This window comes from Acipenser ruthenus, unplaced genomic scaffold (assembly GCF_902713425.1).
Source record: "Acipenser ruthenus unplaced genomic scaffold, fAciRut3.2 maternal haplotype, whole genome shotgun sequence".
Taxonomy (NCBI): domain Eukaryota; kingdom Metazoa; phylum Chordata; class Actinopteri; order Acipenseriformes; family Acipenseridae; genus Acipenser; species Acipenser ruthenus.
In genome coordinates, this window is record NW_026708694.1 from 1 (window position 1) to 22,572 (window position 22,572).

At 45.8% G+C, this 22,572-nt stretch overlaps 1 protein-coding gene across 1 annotated transcript in view; it reads left to right on the top strand.

The window, feature by feature from the left end:
* Nucleotides 1-60: 60 nt before the first annotated feature.
* Nucleotides 61-22,572, top strand: part of LOC117422825 (ephexin-1) — a gene marked incomplete at its 5' end in the record, with an annotated part of 35,485 nt that continues 12,973 nt past the window's right edge. The window contains 12 exons of the mRNA XM_059021566.1: nucleotides 61-294; nucleotides 1,115-1,207; nucleotides 1,300-1,401; nucleotides 1,732-1,800; nucleotides 2,238-2,296; nucleotides 5,900-6,009; nucleotides 6,685-6,914; nucleotides 7,076-7,236; nucleotides 7,909-8,061; nucleotides 8,809-8,938; nucleotides 19,219-19,293; nucleotides 19,713-19,802. Of these exons, the coding sequence (XP_058877549.1) occupies nucleotides 61-294; nucleotides 1,115-1,207; nucleotides 1,300-1,401; nucleotides 1,732-1,800; nucleotides 2,238-2,296; nucleotides 5,900-6,009; nucleotides 6,685-6,914; nucleotides 7,076-7,236; nucleotides 7,909-8,061; nucleotides 8,809-8,938; nucleotides 19,219-19,293; nucleotides 19,713-19,802 (1,506 nt within the window). The remainder of the gene's footprint in view (nucleotides 295-1,114; nucleotides 1,208-1,299; nucleotides 1,402-1,731; nucleotides 1,801-2,237; nucleotides 2,297-5,899; nucleotides 6,010-6,684; nucleotides 6,915-7,075; nucleotides 7,237-7,908; nucleotides 8,062-8,808; nucleotides 8,939-19,218; nucleotides 19,294-19,712; nucleotides 19,803-22,572) is intronic.

Consider the following 22,572-nt stretch of genomic DNA (forward strand, 5'->3'; position numbering starts at 1 on the left):
CAGCAGCAAGCATGGTTGCAAATCAGCAGTTGTTGATGGAGCGTCTTGTCAATTTGACAGGTCCCCCTGCACCCACTCCGGCTTTTGGGGTACTGGAGACCCCCAGCACTGGTCCCTGCTCTCGCACAGTCTCAACTGATTGAGGAGGAGCAGGACGATGTGGTGTCCCTGGCCGCCTCCATGGAGGAAGGAGAATTCGAAGGGAGAATGGAGGACCACTCCTGTTTAGAGGGCTCCCCGTCTGAGATCTATATGGCTCCTAACGGTCCGCTGGCGGATGAGCTGGCAGCCCTTGTGAGCAGAGCTGCTGTCCGGGTCCAGATTCCTTGAACTGAGGAGACCCAGGTCTACCGATCGGTTTTTGAAACCTCTGTGTCGACTAGACAGTGCTGTAAGGCCCTCCCGGTCCTCCCGGATTTTGTGGAGGAGTTGCAGTCTTCATGGGGCAGCCCAGCATCAGCACCCACTTGCTACAGATAGGTGGAGGCATTGTATGCCCTCCAGGGTGCGGAGAAGCTGGGGCTCCAGCATTTCCTGCCCGTTGATTCCACAGTGGCTGCTTTAGTGCAGACACCGACTATTTCAACACTGTCCCATGACTTCTCCTGCCCAATAAAGAGTGTAGGATCACTGAGACGCACTTAAAAAGGGCTACAGTGCGGGGGCATGGGCAGCAAGACTAGCAAACACCCAGCCCGAGACAGACACCGTCGGCTGATGGTGTCTCGGTCATGCTGGCGTGCCCTGAGCTGGTGGAAGAATCCTCCCCACCTCAGCAAAGAAGTAACTATAGGTGTAATATACTGGAGAGAGATGCTGACCATGGACGCCTTCAACCTTGGATGGGGGGCAGTTTGGAATGGCAGGGGGACCCGTGGGGTCCGGATTGGCAGGTGGCAGTCCGCCCACATCAATGTGCTGGAACTGAGGACAGTGCACCTGGCCCTGCACCATTTTCAATCAGTGCTGCAGGGCAAGCATGTACTAGTGCGCACAGACAATACCACTGTCATGGCATATGTCAATCGCAAGGGGGGGGCTACGGTCCCCAGGCTTGCACCAAGCAGCGTTCCTGTTGCTCACCTGGGCACAACCGTTTTTTTCTGTCCCTCAGGGCAGTCCACCTGCCAGGGGTTTCAAACCAGGCAGCAGACCTGCTGTCGAGGGGGTTCCTCAGCATGCCGAGTGGCGCCTGCATCCCCAGGTGGTAGCCATGATTTGGCACAAGTTCGGCAGCACGACAGTCGACCTGTTGCCTCAGAGGAGTCCACACATTGCCCTCTGTGGTTCTCGATTCAGAGAGGTGGGGGCCCTCTGGGAATCAATGCCCTAGCCCACAGCTGGCCTCAGGGCTTGCTGTATGCCTTCCCCCCAGCGTTGATCCCGTCCTTCTTGGAGAAGGTATGGAACGAGGGCGTGAGGGTCCTCCTTGTTGCACCACACTGGCCCAGGAGGATATGGTTTGCCGCTCTAAGCCAGCTCATTCAGGGACAGCCGTGGCTCAGGGCCATCTGTGGCACCCGGACCCTGGGTCAGTCCAACTGTGGGTCTGGCCCCTGGACAGGAGCGTCTGAGTGCCCTTGAACTCTCAGACTCCATTATAGCCACACTACAGAATGCTAGAGCCTCTTCAATGAGGTTCAGTATTCTTATAAATGGAGGATTTTCCAGGAGTGGTGCTTGGCGAGAGACCATGACCCCACCTCCTGCCCCATGTCGGTTGTTTTGCAGTTTCTACAGGACCTCCTAGAGGAGGGTAAATCCCCCTCTACGTTGAAGGTGTACCTGGCTGCTATATCTGTATGCCATGCCCAAATTGACTCTGTGTCTCCCGGAACTCATTTTTTGGCAGTGCAGTTTTTAAAAGGGGCTAGGCAGCTCTGCCCTCCCCTTAAAATGATGGTTCCTTCTTGGCTTGTGGACTTGGTTCTAGAGGCTCTTACGAAGGCTCCCTTCAAGCCTCTGCATTCAGTGGACCCTAAGTACTTGTCCTTTAAGACAGCGTTTCTCCTGGCTGTCACGTCAGCCAAACGTTGTCAGTGAGGTTAGAGGCCCTAGAGGGTTCCTGTTTGCGCTTTTCCAGCAGCGGTGATTACGCACTAACCCGGCTTTTCTGCCTAAGGTTGTTTCACAGTTTCACTTGAACCAGTCAGTGGAATTGGAGGCATTCCACCCACCCCCCTTCTCCTCTGAAACAGATCAGAGACTTAATACACTCTGCCCTGTTACATTGATAGGTCTCAATCATGGCGACAGACAACCCAGTTATTGGTGTGTTATGGGTCGCGCACTCAAGGTCAGGCACTTTCCAAGCAGCATTTGTCGCATTGGATAGAGGATACAATCCGGCTGGCTTATGAGGTGGCTAACCTACCCTCTCCAAGTGTTGTTACAGCTCACTCCACTAGAGGGACTATGACGTCTTGGGCAGTGTTTCATGGGGCATCCCTACCTGACATATGTAACGCTGCGGCAAGGACCACACCGCACATGTTTATAAGGTTTTACCAACTGAATATGGCTACTTCAGCGGCGCCTTCTGTGGGGTCCAGAGTCCTTGATGCAGCTTGCCCAGTTAGGCTCACGCCAGGGCAAGGCTTGTGGCTGCTTTGGCTCACTGCGACAGCTTGGGTATAAATTTCCCAACTCGTAATAGTTGACATTTCGAGATTGAAAGGGAACGTTAGGTTACTTGGTTCCCTGAAAAAGAAATGTCAACCATTATATTTGCAAGGTTGTTAGCTCGCCTTCATTGCCATATGGAATCAAATGGCGAAGGTTGAACATTGAATATTGCATTGAACATTGCTTGGCATGTCAAAGTACGGGGGTCTGATCAACATTTATGATCTGCCCAGCTGGTACTGTTTGTTAGAAATGCTGAAATTGCAAACTCTTGGAATTCCTCAGAAGCTTGGTTTGCCTTTTCCTCAGCAGTCAGTCATGTTGCTGCTTGTGTATTTGGGTAGTCACGTCTTTTGTTTATGATTTTATACACACATCGCTATACTGTACTCGAATATAAGCAAAGAATGTTTAAAGTGCATCTTAAATTCGTAGGAATACGATATTTTGTAATCCTAATGGTTATTTTGTGATTCTTTTGATGAACACTTATTGGCCTCGGGTTGTCTCTTAGAGAACAATACTCTTTACTAGAAAGAGTGCTGTAGTTCGGATCAGGCTAGAACAAGAGGATTTGACTGAGGTCACTCACTGTTCTTGAGAACCATGCTTATCCAGTTGAGATGAGAATTAGGATGTTGGTGCAAGTTGAGTTGTTAGAATATGGTTGTGATTTAAGTTTGATTTTAAACAAACAAAAAAAAAAACCAGAACCTTAGTTATTGGTATCAGTGTCTGGAGAACAAACTAACAGATGTTTTCTCCTTCCTACTTCCTCCTCCACTAAACTTTTCAAAGGAACTTTTATACACAAGGCCAGGCTAAATTGGTAATCAGTTACTGTGACAGACTGGCTCGCAGTGGTGATGGGTGATGACGTCACGGACCAGGAAGTAACTCAAACCAAAACAGTGGATGGCGGGTGAAGCTGAACGCAATTGCGTTCAGCGTATTTAATAAACTAACAAAAGATTTAAACAAAACAACAAAACACAAAACAAAAGGGCACGAGGGCCAAACGAATAAACAAACAAGTAAGTGTCGTGCTGGACAATCCAGCACGTTTTAGCAATTGTTTTTTTGAATGTTGCTCGCTCTCTCCGCTCCCCGTACTCTCCTCTGTACACCCAACTTCAAGTGCAGAGAGCTGCAGGTTTATATACTCTGGCCAAGGGATTAACTAGTTGGTAATTATCTTATTATCCCTCGGCCAGAGTCTGCACGCGTTTGGTAAGGATGCATGACTGTCAGCTAGTTAAATAATCAGTAGCTGATCAGCCATGCATCCTCACGGGGTTTTTAAATATAATAATAAAAGACGCGGCGCTTTTACCCGCGCCGCAAACAATAATACAAATAATAATACATAGAGGCGGGACACTCCGCCACAGTTACCCTGACCACACCCCATTCCCGCCAATTAGGACAAGCTTCCCATTCAAACAAATTCATTCTCTGTCTATTGTCCGCTTCACCTATTGGAGTGAAAGTTGAAAACATTTTTTACCTCGACCCTGCCAAACCCACAGCCCATTGCCCTGATGCTGTAAATCACTCACATACTTGTTAGCGAAAGCAGATCCCTTTCTTAAGAACAAAATATCCATTCTCTATTTCCTCTGTTTCATAAAAGTAAACATCGTTCACATAGCACAGCATCCTAGTACACCATCCTAGTGTTGTGTACTTCAGTTTTGAAGGCAAAGGGTGGTCACACCAAATATGGATTTGTTTTAGATTTTTCTTATGTTCACTCACTTTGCATTTAGTTAATTGATAAATATAATCTATTAACATGTCTATTTTTGAAAGCATTCTTACTTTACAGCATTTTTTTCACACCTGCCTAAAACTTTTGCACAGTACTGTATATATATAAATATATATATATATATATATATATATATATATATATATATATATATATATATATATATATATATATATATATTGTATGAAATACAAATAATAATTATTAAATAATTTATTTTTATTTCTTAAGAATATTGTAAAAATCGCGGTATTGGGCTAATTTCATGATTTCAGCGCAGCCCGTGAAATCGCGATTTACACAGGACCTTCCTTATTTCTCACTGAACCTCCAGACTAAACAAGACCTCAGCTGACACAAGAGAGGCCATGCATTTTTAAAGAGGCTACCCTGTTCTATTCTTTTAGGATACACACTTCCGATCTTTATTCTTAACAATATTTTTGTCTCGACCTCTCGTGACTGGAGAGTCAGTACAATGAGAGTCCTCTAGTGAAAGGCAGTCTCGTGACTGGAGAGTCAGTACAATGAGAGTCCTCTAGTGAAAGGCAGTCTCGTGACTGGAGAGTCAGTACAATGAGAGTCCTCTAGTGAAAGGCACTGTCTCGTGGCTGGAGAGTCAGTACAATGAGAGTCCTCTAGTGAAAGGCACTGTCTCGTGGCTGGAGAGTCAGTACAATGAGAGTCCTCTAGTGAAAGGCACTGTCTCGTGGCTGGAGAGTCAGTACAATGAGAGTCCTCTAGTGAAAGGCACTGTCTCGTGACTGGAGAGTCAGTACAATGAGAGTCCTCTAGTGAAAGGCACTGTCTCGTGGCTGGAGAGTCAGTACAATGAGAGTCCTCTAGTGAAAGGCACTGTCTCGTGGCTGGAGAGTCAGTACAATGAGAGTCCTCTAGTGAAAGGCACTGTCTCGTGGCTGGAGAGTCAGTACAATGAGAGTCCTCTAGTGAAAGGCACTGTCTCGTGGCTGGAGAGTCAGTACAATGAGAGTCCTCTAGTGAAAGGCACTGTCTCGTGGCTGGAGAGTCAGTACAATGAGAGTCCTCTAGTGAAAGGCACTGTCTCGTGGCTGGAGAGTCAGTACAATGAGAGTCCTCTAGTGAAAGGCACTGTCTCGTGGCTGGAGAGTCAGTACAATGAGAGTCCTCTAGTGAAAGGCACTGTCTCGTGGCTGGAGAGTCAGTTACAATGAGAGTCCTCTAGTGAAAGGCACTGTCTCGTGACTGGAGAGTCAGTACAATGAGAGTCCTCTAGTGAAAGGCACTGTCTCGTGGCTGGAGAGTCAGTACAATGAGAGTCCTCTAGTGAAAGGCACTGTCTCGTGACTGGAGAGTCAGTACAATGAGAGTCCTCTAGTGAAAGGCACTGTCTCGTGGCTGGAGAGTCAGTACAATGAGAGTCCTCTAGTGAAAGGCAGTCTCGTGACTGGAGAGTCAGTACAATGAGAGTCCTCTAGTGAAAGGCACTGTCAGGGTTAAAGCATTGTGCTGTGATTGTTTCAGGTTGCTGGATGGAGAAAGCTTAGTGGGGAGGCAAGCTGAAGATCAGGCAGTGACAGCGACTATCGGACCTCCTGCTGAAGCCTGGAAGAATCTAATTGCACAGAGAACAGGTAAACACACAGACCCACACAGAGACAAACAGGGACACGCAGAGACAAACATGGACACACAGACACACAGAGACACAAAGACAAACAGAGAGATCCACACAGAGACAAACAGGGACACAAAGATACATTGAGACAAACAGGGACCCACAGACCCACACAGAGACAAACAGGGACAAACAGGGAAATGCAAAGACGAACATGGACACACAGTCTCACTCAGAGACAGACAGACAGGGACATACAGAGACAAACAGGGACACAGAGACACACAGAGACAAACAGGGATACACAGACCCACACAGAGACACACATAGATGAACAGGGAAACAAAGAGACAAACAGACCCACACAGAGACATACAAAGACAAACAGACACACAGGGACATACAGTGACAAACAGGGACGCACAGTGACACACAGAGACGATCAGGGACACACAGACACACACAGACACACAGAGACAGACAGGGACACACAGAGACAAACAGACCCGCACAGAGACACACAGACATACACAGAGGCAAACATAGGCAAGCATGACTTACAAACTGAGATACCTAGTGTAGTACCAGACACTATGTTTTAAAATGAAAACATTTTCAGAACTTTTACAACCTATATAATGAATGGAAGTGAAGGGCAGGTCAGGTTACTCACTGGTGTGTGTCTGTGCAGGGGTGCTGTACCAGGAGTACGGTACTCAGTTCTGTCTGCAGGAGATCCAGCGCCGAAGGCAGTGTGACGCTGAGTCAGACGGAGAGCCCGCTGTGAGGGACCCTGCCCTGCCGCTGCAGCTCTGCAGGGACTCCCCCTCCAGCACCATGAAGCTGTGGCAGAACCGGGAGGCTGTGAGGAGCAGCGGGGTGCTGAGTGTGCTGAGCACAGAGAAGTGCCAGCATCAGGAGGTGAGGGGAGGTGCAACCACCCTTTCCAGGTTTTACTACAAGTTTGATTAGCCACAGTGTGTGTCTTATTAAACTCGTAATGAACCCAGGAATTGATCACATTGCTGTGCGAAGGGAGTCTTCTTTCCATCCCTGAGCTCTGTCCTCTTCCTCTCTGGCAGGCCATGTTCGAGCTGGTCACCTCCGAAACCTCGTACTACAAGAGTCTGGAGCTGCTGGTGACACACTTCCAGGAGAACCGCCAGCTCATACAGAGCCTGAGCCAATCAGAAGCCCACTTCATCTTCTCCAACATCCGCGACGTCAAGGACGTCAGCGAGAGGCAACACTAAACTTAAAATCCTTTAATAACTGTTCTTACCTTTTATGAGCACTCACAACATTATCAGTCTTAAAGGAGTGCTGACCAATGCTTTAAAATCAATGTTCTTATCTCTTATGAGCACTTGCAACATTATCACTGCCACCCCTCTTAAAGAAGGGCTGACCACAGCTTTTGAAATCCTTGCTTCTTGCCTCTTATTGGCACCAACGACATTATCACTGCTTCCATTTAAAGGTGTGCTGATGAAGGACATATTACTAGCTTCATGTCACATTATAAACAATGTGTAAGGTTTCTTATAAAGGCCTCAGTTGCATGTTATTATAACACTGTATTGAGACAGCCTGCTATTATTATCAACTAATGTTTATAAGATACTTTATAATACATGATTGATTATTCATAATAGAGTAGTGTGATATGTAAATGACGGCATGTAATAAAAACAGCAAATATTGTTCTCTTAACTGTTTATTTATAATAATCCTCCCCTGCATACACTTTCAGTTACAACTGGCCAAGATTGTTACTATTTCAGGACAACAAAGACACTGGCAATCCCAAGCATGTCGCTCCCAGGTAGATAGGGTCTGTCCAGTCCCTGTCACCCTTGAGCCAGAGAAGAGGCAGGCAGTGCGAGTCCTGAGTCCTGTGTCTGTGTCCTGGCAGGTTCCTGTTGGATCTGGAGCGCAGGGTGGAAGAGAATGTCATCATCTCGGACGTGTGCGACATCGTTTCCTGGCACGCCAGTCAGCACTTCCACGAGTTTGTGACCTACGTGTCAAACCAGACATACCAGCAGCGCGCCTACCGCAGGATATTGTGGGTACTGCAGGGGCTCGAGACAGAGGGTCCAGACCTGGAGGGGTATTGTGGGTACTGCAGGGGCTCGAGACAGAGGGTCCAGACCTGGAGAGGTATTGTGGGTACTGCAGGGGCTTGAGACAGGGGGTCTGACCTGGAGAGGTATTGTGGGTACTGCAGGGGCTTGAGACAGGGGTCCAGACCTGGAGGGGTATTGTGGGTACTGGCAGGGGCTTGAGACAGGGCGTCCAGACCTGGAGGGGTATTGTGGGTACTGCAGGGGCTTGAGACAGGGCGTCCAGACTTGGAGGGGTATTGTGGGTACTGCAGGGGCTCGAGACAGGGAGTTCAGACCTGGAGGGGTATTGTGGGTACTGCAGGGGCTCGAGACAGAGGGTCCAGACCTGGAGAGGTATTGTGGGTACTGCAGGGGCTTGAGACCTGGAGAGGGTAATCCTGAGGTTATCTCTGGGAGCAGCGCTAGCATCTGTTTTAGCAGTTTTCATGGTGAGCGGTGGGTAGCCCCAGCTCAGCATCAGTGAGGAGACTCCTGTATGTGCAGTGTGTTTTACACATATCTAGCAAGCCGCTTATCCAGTTGTGATGACACTTGATAAAGGCTCAGGTAATCAATAGTGTAGGAATCTGTCTTTTCAGATAACTGTGTCTCATTCAATTGCTGTGAAGATTGATGAGAGCTGTTGTTGAGAGTATTCTGTAATGTTAAGCGTGTATTCGGCTACAAATCACTCTGTTTTTTTCCAGAAAGGAAAATGAGAGTTTCCGAGAGGTGATGTCTGGTCTGGAACAGGCCCCGCAGTGTAAGGGCCTCCCGTTCACCTCCTTCCTCATCCTGCCCTTCCAGAGGATCACTCGACTCAAACTGCTGGTTCAGGTGAGCAGGGCACTGCCAGAGACAGAGACACAGGGACAGGTGAGCAGGGCACTGCCAGAGACACAGGGAGAGGTGAGCAGGGCACTGCCAGAGTCAGAGAGACAGGGACAGGTGAGCAGGGCACTGCCAGAGACACAGGGACACAGGGACAGGTGATCAGGGCACTGCCAGAGACACAGGGACACAGGGACAGGTGATCAGGGCACTGCCAGAGACAGAGACACAGTGACAGGTGCGCAGGGCGCTGCCAGAGACAGAGACACAGTGACAGGTGAGCAGGGCACTGCCAGAGACACAGTGACAGGTGAGCAGGGCACTGCCAGAGACACAGGGACAGGTGAGCAGGGCACTGCCAGAGACACAGGGACAGGTGAACAGGGCACTGCCAGAGACACAGAGACACAGAGACAGGTGAGCAGGGCACTGCCAGAGACACAGAGACATAGGGACAGGTGAGCAGGGCACTGCCAAAGACACAGAGACAGGTGAGCAGGGCACTGCCAGAGACACATGGACAGGTGAGCAGGGCACTGCCAGAGACACAGGGACAGGTGAGCAGGGCACTGCCAGAGACACAGGGACAGGTGATCAGGGCACTGCCAGAGACACAGGGCCACAGGGACAGGTGACCAGGGCACTGCCAGAGACAGAGACACAGGGACAGGTGCGCAGGGCACTGCCAGAGACAGAGACACAGTGACAGGTGAGCAGGGCACTGCCAGAGACACAGTGACAGGTGAGCAGGGCACTGCCAGAGACACAGGGACAGGTGAGCAGGGCACTGCCAGAGACACAGGGACAGGTGAGCAGGGCACTGCCAGAGACACACAGACACAGAGACAGGTGAGCAGGGCACTGCCAGAGACACAGAGACATAGGGACAGGTGAGCAGGGCACTGCCAAATACACAGAGACAGGTGAGCAGGGCACTGCCAGAGACACATGGACAGGTGAGCAGGGCACTGCCAGAGACACAGGGACAGGTGAGCAGGGCACTGCCAGAGACACAGGGACAGGTGATCAGGGCACTGCCAGAGACACAGGGACACAGGGACAGGTGACCAGGGCACTGCCAGAGACAGAGACACAGGGACAGGTGCGCAGGGCACTGCCAGAGACAGAGACACAGTGACAGGTGAGCAGGGCACTGCCAGAGACACAGTGACAGGTGAGCAGGGCACTGCCAGAGACACAGGGACAGGTGAGCAGGGCACTGCCAGAGACACAGGGACAGGTGAGCAGGGCACTGCCAGAGACACACAGACACAGAGACAGGTGAGCAGGGCACTGCCAGAGACACAGGGACAGGTGAGCAGGGCACTGCCAGAGACACAGAGACACAGAGACACAGAGACAGGTGAGCAGGCACTGCCAGAGACACAGGGACAGGTGAGCAGGGCACTGCCAGAGACACAGAGACAAGGACACAGGATCAGGTGGAATGAGCTGTCATATAACAACCCCCTCCCCTCCCCACGAGGGAGGAGCCCAAATGTTCAGGGCCCACGAGGGAGGAGCTCACACATCCAGCGCCCACGAGGGAGGAGCCCGAGCATCCAGCGCCCACGAGGGAGGAGCCCGAGCATCCAGCGCTCACGAGGGAGGAGCCCGAGCATCCAGCGCCCACGAGGGAGGTACCCGAATGTTCAGGGCCCACGAGGGAGGAGCTCACGCATCCAGCGCCCACGAGGGAGGAGCCCGAGCATCCAGCGCCCACGAGGGAGGAGCCCGAGCGTCCAGCGCCCACGAGGGAGGAGCCCGAGCGTCCAGCGCCCACGAGGGAGGAGCCCGAGCGTCCAGAGCCCACGAGGGAGGAACCAGAATGTTCAGGACCCACGAGGGAGGAGCCCGAGCATCCAGCGCCCACGAGGGAGGAGCCCGAGCATCCAGCACCCACGAGGGAGGAGCCCGAGCGTCCAGTGCCCACGAGGGAGGAGCCCGAGCGTCCAGAGCCCACGAGGGAGGAGCCCGAGCGTCCAGCGCCCACGAGGGAGGAGCCCGAGCGTCCAGCGCCCACGAGGGAGGAGCCCGAGCGTCCAGCGCCCACGAGGGAGGAGCCCGATCATCCAGCACCCATGAGGGAGGAGCCCGAATGTTCAGGGCCCACGAGGGAGGAGCCCGAGCATCCAGCGCCCACGAGGGAGGAGCCCGAGTATCCAGCGCCCACGAGGGAGGAGCCCGAGCATCCAGCGCCCATGAGGGAGGAGCCCGAGCATCCAGCGCCCACGAGGGAGGAGCCCGAGCATCTAGCGCCTACGAAGGAGGTACCCGAATGTTCAGGGCCCACGAGGGAGGAGCCCGAGTATCCAGCGCCCACGAGGGAGGAGCCCGAGCATCCAGCGCCCACGAGGGAGGAGCCAGAGCATCCAGCGCCCACGAGGGAGGAGCCCAAGCGTCCAGCGCCCACGAGGGAGGAGCCCGAGCGTCCAGCGCCCACGAGGGAGGAGCCCGAGCGTCCAGCGCCCACGAGGGAGGGGCCCGAGCATCCAGAGCCCACGAGGGAGGAACCAGAATGTTCAGGACCCACGAGGGAGGAGCCTGAGCACCAGCGCCCACGAGAGAGGGGCCCGAGCATCCAGAGCCCACGAGGGAGGAACCAGAATGTTCAGGACCCACGAGGGAGGAGCCTGAGCACCAGGATCACGAGGGTCCAAGGTCCTCGAAGGCGATGTGAGACTATCTGACAGAGCCTAGAAGGGAGCCGCACCTGTCCCCTGTGACCGAGGGAGAGCCGCACCAGTCCCCTGTGACCGAGGGAGAGCCGCACCAGTCCCTCGTGACCTGCTGCTCCCACCTTCGCCGCCAGAGGGAGAGTGCCTGCTGCTGCCATCTCCACTGCAAGACGGAGATTACCTGTTACTTCCGCCACTACCACCAGAGGAGCTGAATCTACCTCCTGCAATGCCTGGGGCTGCCAAACCTGCATCACCTAGGGCTGCTGAGCCTGCATCCTGCATCAACCTGGGGCTGCCGAGCCTGCATCGTGGCTCCTCCCTCTCGTGCTGGAGACAGCTGGGCTTCTCCCTCTCGCGCTGGAGACTGGTGTTTCCCTTTCTTGGGCTCTAGACATGCAGGCTTCCCCTTATTGTACGCTGGAGACACTGGCTTACCCCTCTTGGGCTGTGTATGCTCCGGTTTCCCCCTTTTCTGTGCAGGCAGCTCCTCCTCTTCCTCTTGGAGGGGGCACATACCATTGTGTGCCCAAACTCACCACACGCAAGACACCATCCTCGCTCCTCAAGGCCACGGAAGAGGTCCTCCAGCCTGTAATCCCACTTAATTTGGGCTGTGTCGCGGTTCCCCCAAATCCAGTTATCCATTTTTTTTCCTCCACTCTTCTCACACAAAAAAAAGTTTTTTCCAAAAAGATTCACCCGCAGTACTATTCCTGGCCTGCGTCTGTGGGAGTGCTGTTATCCCATGTTCCAACACCACATGTGGCAAGCTCTCCTGAGCGGTGACGTCAGACCCAGAAGAAACACACACAGCACTGCGAGTGAAATGTGAATGAATTCGCTGCGGTGCTTTTTTATTATGAATAAACAAATACAAAGGTTGAACAAAAACATAAACACTGACACAAAAGGCGCGATGGCCAAAACAAACAGACACGGAACAAAACAAACAAGTATCGTGCTGGTGTATAACCAGTATGTGTAGCAATTGTTTATAGTTTAAGCTTTAATTTGCTTTACCTCCCGAACCTCGTTCTGCCTCTGTCGAAACTTATTGTCACCACCTACTGTTCAGGTTTGCTGTGAACGCTCATTTTAAAACATCTATATGTTATATATTTTTAAATCTTCCAGTTTTTCTAATATATTTTCCAATACTCACAATAATATCTTTATCTATTTTACCTCCATCACCTATACCATCTTTAAAAAAATTATTGGATATACTGAAAGCCCTAAATTCTTTCCACATGTCTTCTCTCACCTCCCTATATCACATTCAGACTTCATATGCTGCACTGTTTCCTTTACACTACATTCCATACACAACCCATTCCCATGTGCTCCAGTCCTATATAAGTGTTCTTTAAGTGTTGACTGCCCTATAAGAAGCCTTATTAATGCTACCTCCTCCTGTCTATTCCACCCATACCACCCTTCCCTAATTTTAAGCTTATTTTGGGCCTTATAAAACTTCCTAACCTTTTTTTTTTCTTTATCCCATATATTCTGCCATGCATTACTGTTTCTCAATTATTTTATAATATTCATTTACCCACCCAGCTCCCATTTATTTTGGCAGTTTCCGTGTTAAAAATGCTCTTTTTTTTGCAGATTTTTCATTCTTAGCCCTCAAATAAGCAATTTGGACAGTTTTCAAAACAATTGTTGCTATATTTTTTTAAATACACACTTTTTTATTGTTATTATGATAAACGGAAATACAGTATTTTAATAGAACTTAAATAACAAAATAAAAACAATATGTTACAATTGTAACGTTATAATATAGAGCACAACAATAATTCTGATTGCTCTTCTTTGCACTCTTTCCAGCGCAGCAATATCCTTTTTGTAGCAAGGTGACCAGAACTGAAAACAATATTCTAGATGAGGTCTTACTAATGCATTGTAAAGTTTCAACATTACTTCCCTTGATTTAAATTCAACACTTTTCACAATATATCCGAGCATCTTGTTGGCCTTTTTATAGCTTCCCCACATTGTCTAGATGAAGACATTCAACATAAACTCCTTTTCATAGATTCCTTCTTTAATTTCAGTATCTGATATTTATAATGCACATTTTTATTGCCTGCAGTACCTTAGACTTTTCTCTATTAAATGTAATTTTCCATGTGTCTGCATGCTGTCTAGATCATTTTGAATGACCTTTGCTGCTGCAGCAGTGTTTGCCACTCCATTAATTTTTGTGTTGTCTGCAAATTTAACAAGTTTACTTACTATACCAGAATCTAAATCATTAATGTAGATTAGGAATAGCAGAGGACCTAATACTAATCTCTGTGGTACACCACTGGTTACCTCGTCCATTTTGAGATTTCTCCTCTAATCAGTACTTTCTGTTTTCTAAATGTTAACCACTCCCTAATCCATTTGCATGCATTTCTTTGAATCCCTACTGCGTTCAGTTTGAGAATTGATCTTTTATGCGGGACTTTGTCAAAAGCTTTCCGGAAATCTAAATAAACCATGTCATATGCTTTGCAATTATCCATTGTCGATGTTGCAGCCTCAAAAAATCAAGTAGGTTAGTTAGACATGATCTCCCTTTCCTAAAACCATGCTGACTGTCTCCCAGTTTTCCATTTTGGATCTTATTATAGTTTCCATAAGTTTACATATAATAGAAGTCTCCCTTTTTGTGGACCGGTATTACGTTTGCAATTTTCCAGTCTGTCGGTACAACCCCTGTGTCAAGAGACTGTTGCATGATCTTGGTTAGCGGTTTGTAAATAACTTCTTTCATTTCTTTGAGTACTATTGGGAGGATCTCATCCAGCCCAGGGGATTTGTTTATTTTAAGAGCTCCTAGTCCCTTTAACACTTCTGCCTCTGTTATGCTAAAGTTATTTAAAACTGGACAGGAACAGGTCGACATGTGGGGCATGTTGTCTGTATCCTCCTTTGTAAAAACCTGTGAAAAGTAATCATTTAATATATTTGCTATTTTTTTTTCTTCATCTATGATTCAGACATTTAACCACCTCTTTGAATGTTCTCTTGCTGTTATAATATTGGAAAAACATTTTGGAATTGGTTTTAGCCCCCTTAGCAATATTGATTTTTACCTCTCTCTTGGCCTTTCTAACTTCCTTTTTGACTTGCGTTTGCAGTTCCAAGTACTCTTTCTGTGCACTTTGTTTTTGGTCCCTTTTAAACGCTCCTTAAAGTGCCTTTTTTCATTTAATATTTTTTTTTGATCTATTAAACCATTTTGGCCATTTTGTTTTAGATTTAGATTTGTCTACTTTTGGTATGTAATTGTTTTGCGCCTCTAGACTACATTTTTAAAAAACAGCCATCCGTTTTCTCTATTTTACTCCAATCTACTTCTGTTAGTCTCTGTTTCATACCTTCATAGTTTGCTTTTCTAAAATTGTAAACCTTAGCTTTAGTCATTACTTTTTCGGTTTTACTTTTTGAGTTTGCCAATGGCTCTCTGACCTCTGTTTTAGTTATTCTGTCTTCATTATTTGAAAAGACTAAATCAAGGCATGCCTCCCCTCTAGTCAGTGCCTTGACAAATTGCGTTAGGAAGCAATCATTTGTCATTTCCACCATTTCAATTTCATCCGTCGTGCTCCCCTCCGGGTTTTCCCATTTTATATGGGCGAAGTTGAAATCCCCCATTAGTATGGTTTCTCCTTTGCTACACGCATTTCTAATGTCATTGTATAACAGATTATTTTGCTCAGCGTCTGAATTTGGCGGTCTATAGCATGCTCCTATTATTATGCCCTTTGAATTTTTGTCCATTATTCTGACCCATATTGATTCGGCGTTGTTTTCTTTGTCCTGATTTAACACCTGGGCTTCAAGACTATTTCTTATGTATAGCGCTACCCCTCCACCTCTTCCGTCCTGCCTGTCTTTCCTATATAGTGTGTACCCACTAATATTATATTCGTCTCCATCACTCTCAGACAACCAAGTTTCTGTAACACCTATCACATCATAGTTACTTGTTAGTGCAGTAGCTTCAAGTTCTAACATTTTGTTTCTGAGACTTCTAGCATTTAGATAAATACATTTAATAGGTGTCTTACCTGAGATGTTGACTTTGTTTTGATGTGGTCTCCTTTCTGTTTTTTTTATGTTTTCTCCCCCCTTCCTTTCTAGTTTAAATGCTTCTGAAATCCCTTGTTGTAGAATGTGCTCCAATGTTCAAGAAAGGTGAAGCCTTCCTGTGTGCACCACGATTTCAGCCATACATTTTGATTTTGTATTTCCAGCTGTCCATATGGTCCTTTGCAAGGTGCCGGCAGTATCCCAGAAAATACCACAGTTTTGGTCTTACTATAATTCTCCCAATCATTATTTACCCATCTCAATGACTGTTTACAAAATCCACCTCTGTCCTTTGCCTTCTGTTTTTCTTTCAACAAAGATAAATCAATCCGAGGAGTTTTAAAACACCACGGACTCATATTAGATGGTACTCTTTTTAATCTCACCCGTCCTAACAATATCTCAATGTGATCCTGATCCTCAATATCTTTTTGAATTCTCACCCCAATAGTTTTATCACACACATTCCTTTTTCTCTTCATATTCTTAACAAGGCTCAGAAACACTTTGCACAGGATTTCCATCTCCTCCATTCATTGCCTTGACCCAGAACCGAATTCTCAGCATTTTCCTTCTTAAATACACTGGCATTTCCCCACTACCTACTTGCAATGCTGCAACTGGAGATGAACACAGTGCTCCACTACATACTCTAAGAGCCCTAGCTTGTACCACATCCAGTTTTCCCAAATCCTTACTGACTGCCTCCTCATACGTCATACATCCATAATCCAGTATAGACCTAATCAACGCTCTATAAATCATTAACAACATTTTCATACTTGCTCCCCATACATTCCCCAACAAATTCATCCTTCCTTTACATCTAACAACTATTTTGTCTATCTGCTGTGTCCATTTCAATTTCTCATCCAACAAAGCCCCCAGAAATTTAAACACTGGTACTGTACTATCTTTAACTGTTGTCCATCAAACTCAATACTAATATCTCCCCTTTTCTTACAAGAAAAAATAACTCACCCCCCATTTCTTTGTCCATAAATTTATTTCCTTCAATCTTCCATTCAATTTCTTGGCCCCACTATCCAAATTTCTATGTCTATTCCAAACAACACAATCATCATCATACATCAATATCCCTCTATCTTTAACACTTTCAGCAAATCATTTATCATAATATTAAAGATGAGTGGACTCACACCACTCCCTTGAGAACTCCATTTTCAATCTCTACTATTTCTGATTAACTGTTCCCAACTTTTACCTGCATTTTCCTAATTTCCAAAAAGATTCTAAATCATCTAAACATTCTTCTTACTATCCATATAGTAAACATTTTAACCAATACTCTTCTCTCCACACCATATCATATGCCTTTTCAATATCCAAAAACACTGCTGCCATATACTGTTTATTAACAAACCCCTTTTGAACCTCTGACACTATAAAATCTGGTCCATTGTACATCTATTACTTCTAAACCCCTCTTGCCAACAAGAAACACAACAATCTATAATTTATCATTCTTTCCATTATCTTTCCAAAATTAGATGTCGGAATTTGGCCTATAGGAATTTGGCTTACTTACATCCATATCTGGCTTTCCAATAGGAATCACTACTGCATTTATTTTCCAACTATTAGGAATCCTAAGCAAATAACATCCCAGCATGCTTATGGTCATGTATACAAATGATGGACAGGCCTAGTTGCCTATAATTATGGCTAGCATGGCTGCAAGAGGAGACCTCGGTGACTTTGAAAGAGGGGTGATTGTTGGGGCACGTTTGGCAGGAGCTTCAGTGACCAAGACAGCTCAACTTGCTGATGTTTTACGAGCAACGGTGTCTAAGGTGATGTCGGCATGGAACTCCGAGGGAAAGACATCATCAGCAAAAGGGCAACAGTGTGTGGAAGTGCATACTCCAGAATTGTGATATCCGTGCATTAATTCGAAGTGCAAGGCAAAACAGGCGAGCAACTGCAGATCAATTGACTGCAAATTTCAACCTGGGGCGCGAGCAGCCAGTTTTATTAAAAACGGTAAACGGTCCGCCGAGAACTCCACAGAGTAGGATACCATAGTGGCCCAACGCCCTATTAAGTATATATAGATTTTGTTTCACTATACAACTTCTTATGCTTATATTCAAAATAAATAGAATTTGCATACAAATCATTAGCAGTAATTACATAAACAATGTATTGTTTTATTAAATATGAACCAAAAAAATAAAGCATAAGGTGACATTTTATGTGCAGTTACTTGTGATTTTGAAAACAGTTGTTAAAATGGATGCAAAATATAAACATGTCTAATTCTACTTGTAGCTCAAAGATACACAAAAAAATCGCTATTACCATCTTATATTAACTTCAGGTTTTTCTTACATTGGTAACGAGGATGATCCGCGTCCTCATGTGTCATTTGTTGTGAAGTACTGTACTGGCTCACAAATGCCTTAAGCCATCGCCATCTTGAGACAGGGCATCCAGATTGTATTGGGAAAAGACACAAGTTTTTACAGAAAAAAGCTGATCATTTAGCTAAACAGCAAGATGTTCTCAGAGAAGGAGATAGAAGGAGATGAATGATTCCCACTGTACTTGCACAACTGACTGTTGTCAGTATGTTTGCAATGCTAGATGAAAAAATTGAAACTGGTATTCATTATGTTGCAACACAATTTTGAATTTATATTGTAATGTGGAGGTAAAGGAAGAAATCCAGGCAAGTATTCTGGTCTCAATGCACAATTTATTTTACAGGAACGAGCAGTTCAATAAAATAAATGCAATAAACAATAACAAACATAGGATACATAGAAGGGTTTAATAAACAGGCAGGTAACGCACACAAAGATAACAGTCTCTGCGTGTCGGTAATTAAAAAAAACAACAGGTTTCAGTCATCATGCGCACTCCCCCAATCACAGGCATGCATTGCCGCCCCACCACCCACATAGTCCATTAATCCCCATGGGGGCTGTCCTACAAATTCATATTTGCGATTGGCTGCAGTCCTGTTGTCTGCACGAAGGGGACCCTTAACTCAAAATTTGGTCTGGCTGTCGTGTGAGAGAATGTTCATAGAGGGTACATGCGGAAGTCATGTTTTTTGGCCCAGAAGAGATGCTTGAGAACAGTGATTTTGGACATAAGCCGTGTGGCATTATGACCAAATACATTTGGAACAGCAAGGCGGGATAGTTTATGTTTCATCTTTCATGTAGTGCTGATGCACCCTTTAAGTATTTCAGTTAAAATACCGAATAGTGAATAATTTTGGGTTGTGGGTTCATTATTCCTGTGTTCATTCTTCCTGTGTTCATTTGGGTCGCCAATCAAAAAGTTTGGGAAACACTGCCTTAGACAATGTGATTAATAAACCCACCTTTGTGTGTGTCACCTCCATGAACAGACCCTGTCCAAATTGCACTGTGTGTTTGCAGCAGTGTTCTTCCCTCGCCAGGTACAGGCTGTGATGAACAGGGAGCTGTGTGAGCAGGTAGCTGGGTTCTCATGAAACGTGTCTCTTCTGTTACACTGCAGAACATCCTGAAGAAAGTGGAGGAGGGGTCAGAGGAAGAGGCCAGCGCTGTGATGGCACACAAACACCTGGAAAAGGTACCGTGTTTGAGTGTCCATGTGTGAGAGTGTTAGTGTGAGTGGGTGTATCAGTGTGAGAGTTCAGCGTGAGTGCCTCTGTGTGAGAGTGTGATTGTCAGTTTGAGAGTGAGTGAGACTGTACATGTGTGAGTGTAGTAGGAGTGTTAGTGATTGTATGTTGGTGTATATTTGTATGTGAGTCTGTATGGGCGTGTGTTACTCTGAGATGTATTTTGTGTTTTTGTGATTCTAATCCTGTTTTGTTGTCAAATACATTCACTTGCTTGAGCGGTAAGCTTCAAACCAGCTTTCCTAGTCGAGTCCCGTCAGATTGCAGTGCTGGCGGTGCTCAAGCCATGAGAGGTGATCTGACCAGGGTGTGACTGCGTTTCCTGCCCGGCATTGCTCTGTGCTTTGATGTGTGTTGCTCCTGTCAGGTGGTCAGGGACTGCAATGAGGGGGTGAGGAAGATGAGCCGCACCGAGGAGCTGATCAGCATCGAGAAGACTCTGGAGTTCAAATGCAAGGTGAGCGAGGAACCCAGCAAGGAGCATCAGCACTAAGGCTGGGGCAATGCCTAATTTCTCACTATCAATATATTGTTCTAGAGTGCAAAGAAGAGCGACCAGAATTATTCCTGGTTTAAAAGGCATGTCGTATGCAGACAGGCTAATAGATTTGAATCTATTCAGTCTTGAACAAGAAGACTACGCGGTGATCTGTTTCAAGCATTCAAAATCCTAAAAGGTATTGTCGGCCCAGGGAACTTTTTTCGGCCTGAAAAAAGAAACAAGGACAAGGGGTCACAAATGGAGATTAGATAAAGGGGCATTCAGAACAGAAAATAGGAGGCACTTTTTTACAGAGAATTGTGAGGGTCTGGAACCAACTCCCCAGTAATGTTGTTGAAGCTGACACCCTGGGTTCCTTCCTTATTGATCCTTGGGATTCTGGGATCAATAAGCCGAATGGCCTCCTCTTGTTTGTAAACTTTCTTTTGTTCTCCAAAAAAGCAGACGCTCGATTTATCGACGTTATGAAAGGGTAAAAAAAAAAATGCTGTAATACATGTGGAGCTGTGGATTACTGTGTAACATTGTTAGTTACACTTTAAAAACTATTATGTATTTTAAATTGATTACATCTGTTTATGCATACAGTAATTAAAAAAGTATAGTGGTCAGGTGGTTATTGCAGGTGGCAGGAAACAGTCAGAAGTCAAGATTAAAATGCCAAAAGTAAGCTTTTATTTAAGCCTCAGGTGAAAATTGGCAGTACAAAACACTAATTATTAACAAAAACAAATCCACAAGCCTGTATTTAACACAGATTTTATACACAGATTAAACAGCTACCCAGTCACTCCAGCCTCACTGAAGTCTCAAATCTAGTCCCCTAAAATGAGCTCTACACAGGTACTCATACCCTCCCTTATCAGTAGCCCTCCCCAGGACTAAGCCACTACACCTTCATTAAAGTATTGTTTTACAAATGTTACAGTATCTGCATTTAACTCATCACACTTATTAAATTGTTAGCATCATTTCCCTTTGTTTAAATATTATATACCCACTCTCACCAGTTAAGCATACTATAGTATTATTAAGCGTGCTCACGGATATAATAAAACCTGACATCAACGCGCATGCTCACCAAGGTTCCTGCGACCAGAGCTACACCAGCTTGCTGGTGTGTTTGCATTTATTCAGAACATGAAATGCATTTTAAAAATATTAACAAGTGTGTTCACTTCTCTTTAATAGAAGGAAGTCTGAGCTTTAAAATAAACTTAAGCAACTCGCTAGTAACACATTGTGTCCTTGTGAATTATATCTGCCCTTTTCATTACCAAACACAAAAACAGTTGCAGGTGGTCTCAGAACTAACTCTTACTGTATCTTTTCGTAGCAATTTGTTATTTTACATTTACAATGTTAATCCCAAACAATGTCCTTCTGTTATACAACAATGTACGATCATAGTGATGGAGTGCGTTTCTCTTTTGTTTTCACTCTGTCACAAATATATTATTATTATTATTTTTTTTTACCTTATTCGTTTGTACCAGTTGGGAGTCAAAGCAAAATCCCCCCTCCAAAAACACTTGTTTAAATGCGTAGCAAGTCAGAGTAACAACAAATCAAGAGAGAAAAAACGAATTTAAAGAAAGATATCAATGTTCACAGCACTTTAGTAACAGGAGTGTTGTCCATGGTTTATATTTGAATTGTGTTAATGAACATGATAGTGTCCACATGTTTTAATTTAAGCGATGACTGGCACTTGCTTATTATTATTAGTATTATTATTATTTATTATTATTATTATTTATTTCTTAGCAGACGCCCTTATCCAGGGCGACTTACAATTGTTACAAGATATCACATTATTTTTACATACACTTACCCATTTATACAGTTGGGTTTTTACTGGAGCAATCTAGGTAAAGTACCTTGCTCAAGGGTACAGCAGCAGTGTCCCCCATCTGGGATTGAACCCACGACCCTCCGGTCAAGAGTCCAGCGTCCTAACCACTACTCCACACTGTACAGCATTACTGAATACCTGCTCACTAGGGACTGGCGTTGCCGGGATGCTTAATACTTACCAGAGATACTTTTGGAACGATCTTGGTGGTTTTTCTTCATTTTTACTCCGGGGTAGTTCAGATGAATAAATGTGGATTTTGTTTGAAGTTTTAAATGTCATCTTATTAAATGGTCACACAGATTAGTTGTGTTACCGGAGTATCCCAAACATTGCTTTCTTTATTTTACTTTCTTGCTGTCTTACTTTAGAAAATAATTGACAAACATCGGAAGGCATTGTATTTGTAGCTCGGTCGATACAGTATTTGTAATTCTAGCACAACGCTCTTAACTTGCTCTGCTACTTTGAAGACTCCTGCACAGATGCAATCCCATCAGTAAACACTCACAGGTGGGAGAAGGTGAGCTCAATCGCATGCAGATTCAGAGAATCAGACCTGAGGGGAGCAGAGAAGCTCTGCGCTTATTGCAAAAAAATAATTGTAGATTCCAAATTTTAATAAAAACTTTCCTTGCTTAAACCCTTTACACAAAAACGTGCACAGGTTTGACTATCGATAGTTGTCAAATGATAGAATGCATCGATAAATCGATGCATCCCCTCCTCAGCCTTAATCAGCATGTGTATTGCAGACCCCCTGAGTGCTCTAATACCTCATCTCTTCTCTTTAAAAAAATACACAAAATTGCTATGTCTTTTTTTCAGCTTCTTGGTGTAGTAAAATATGAAATGCGAAAGTTCAAATCA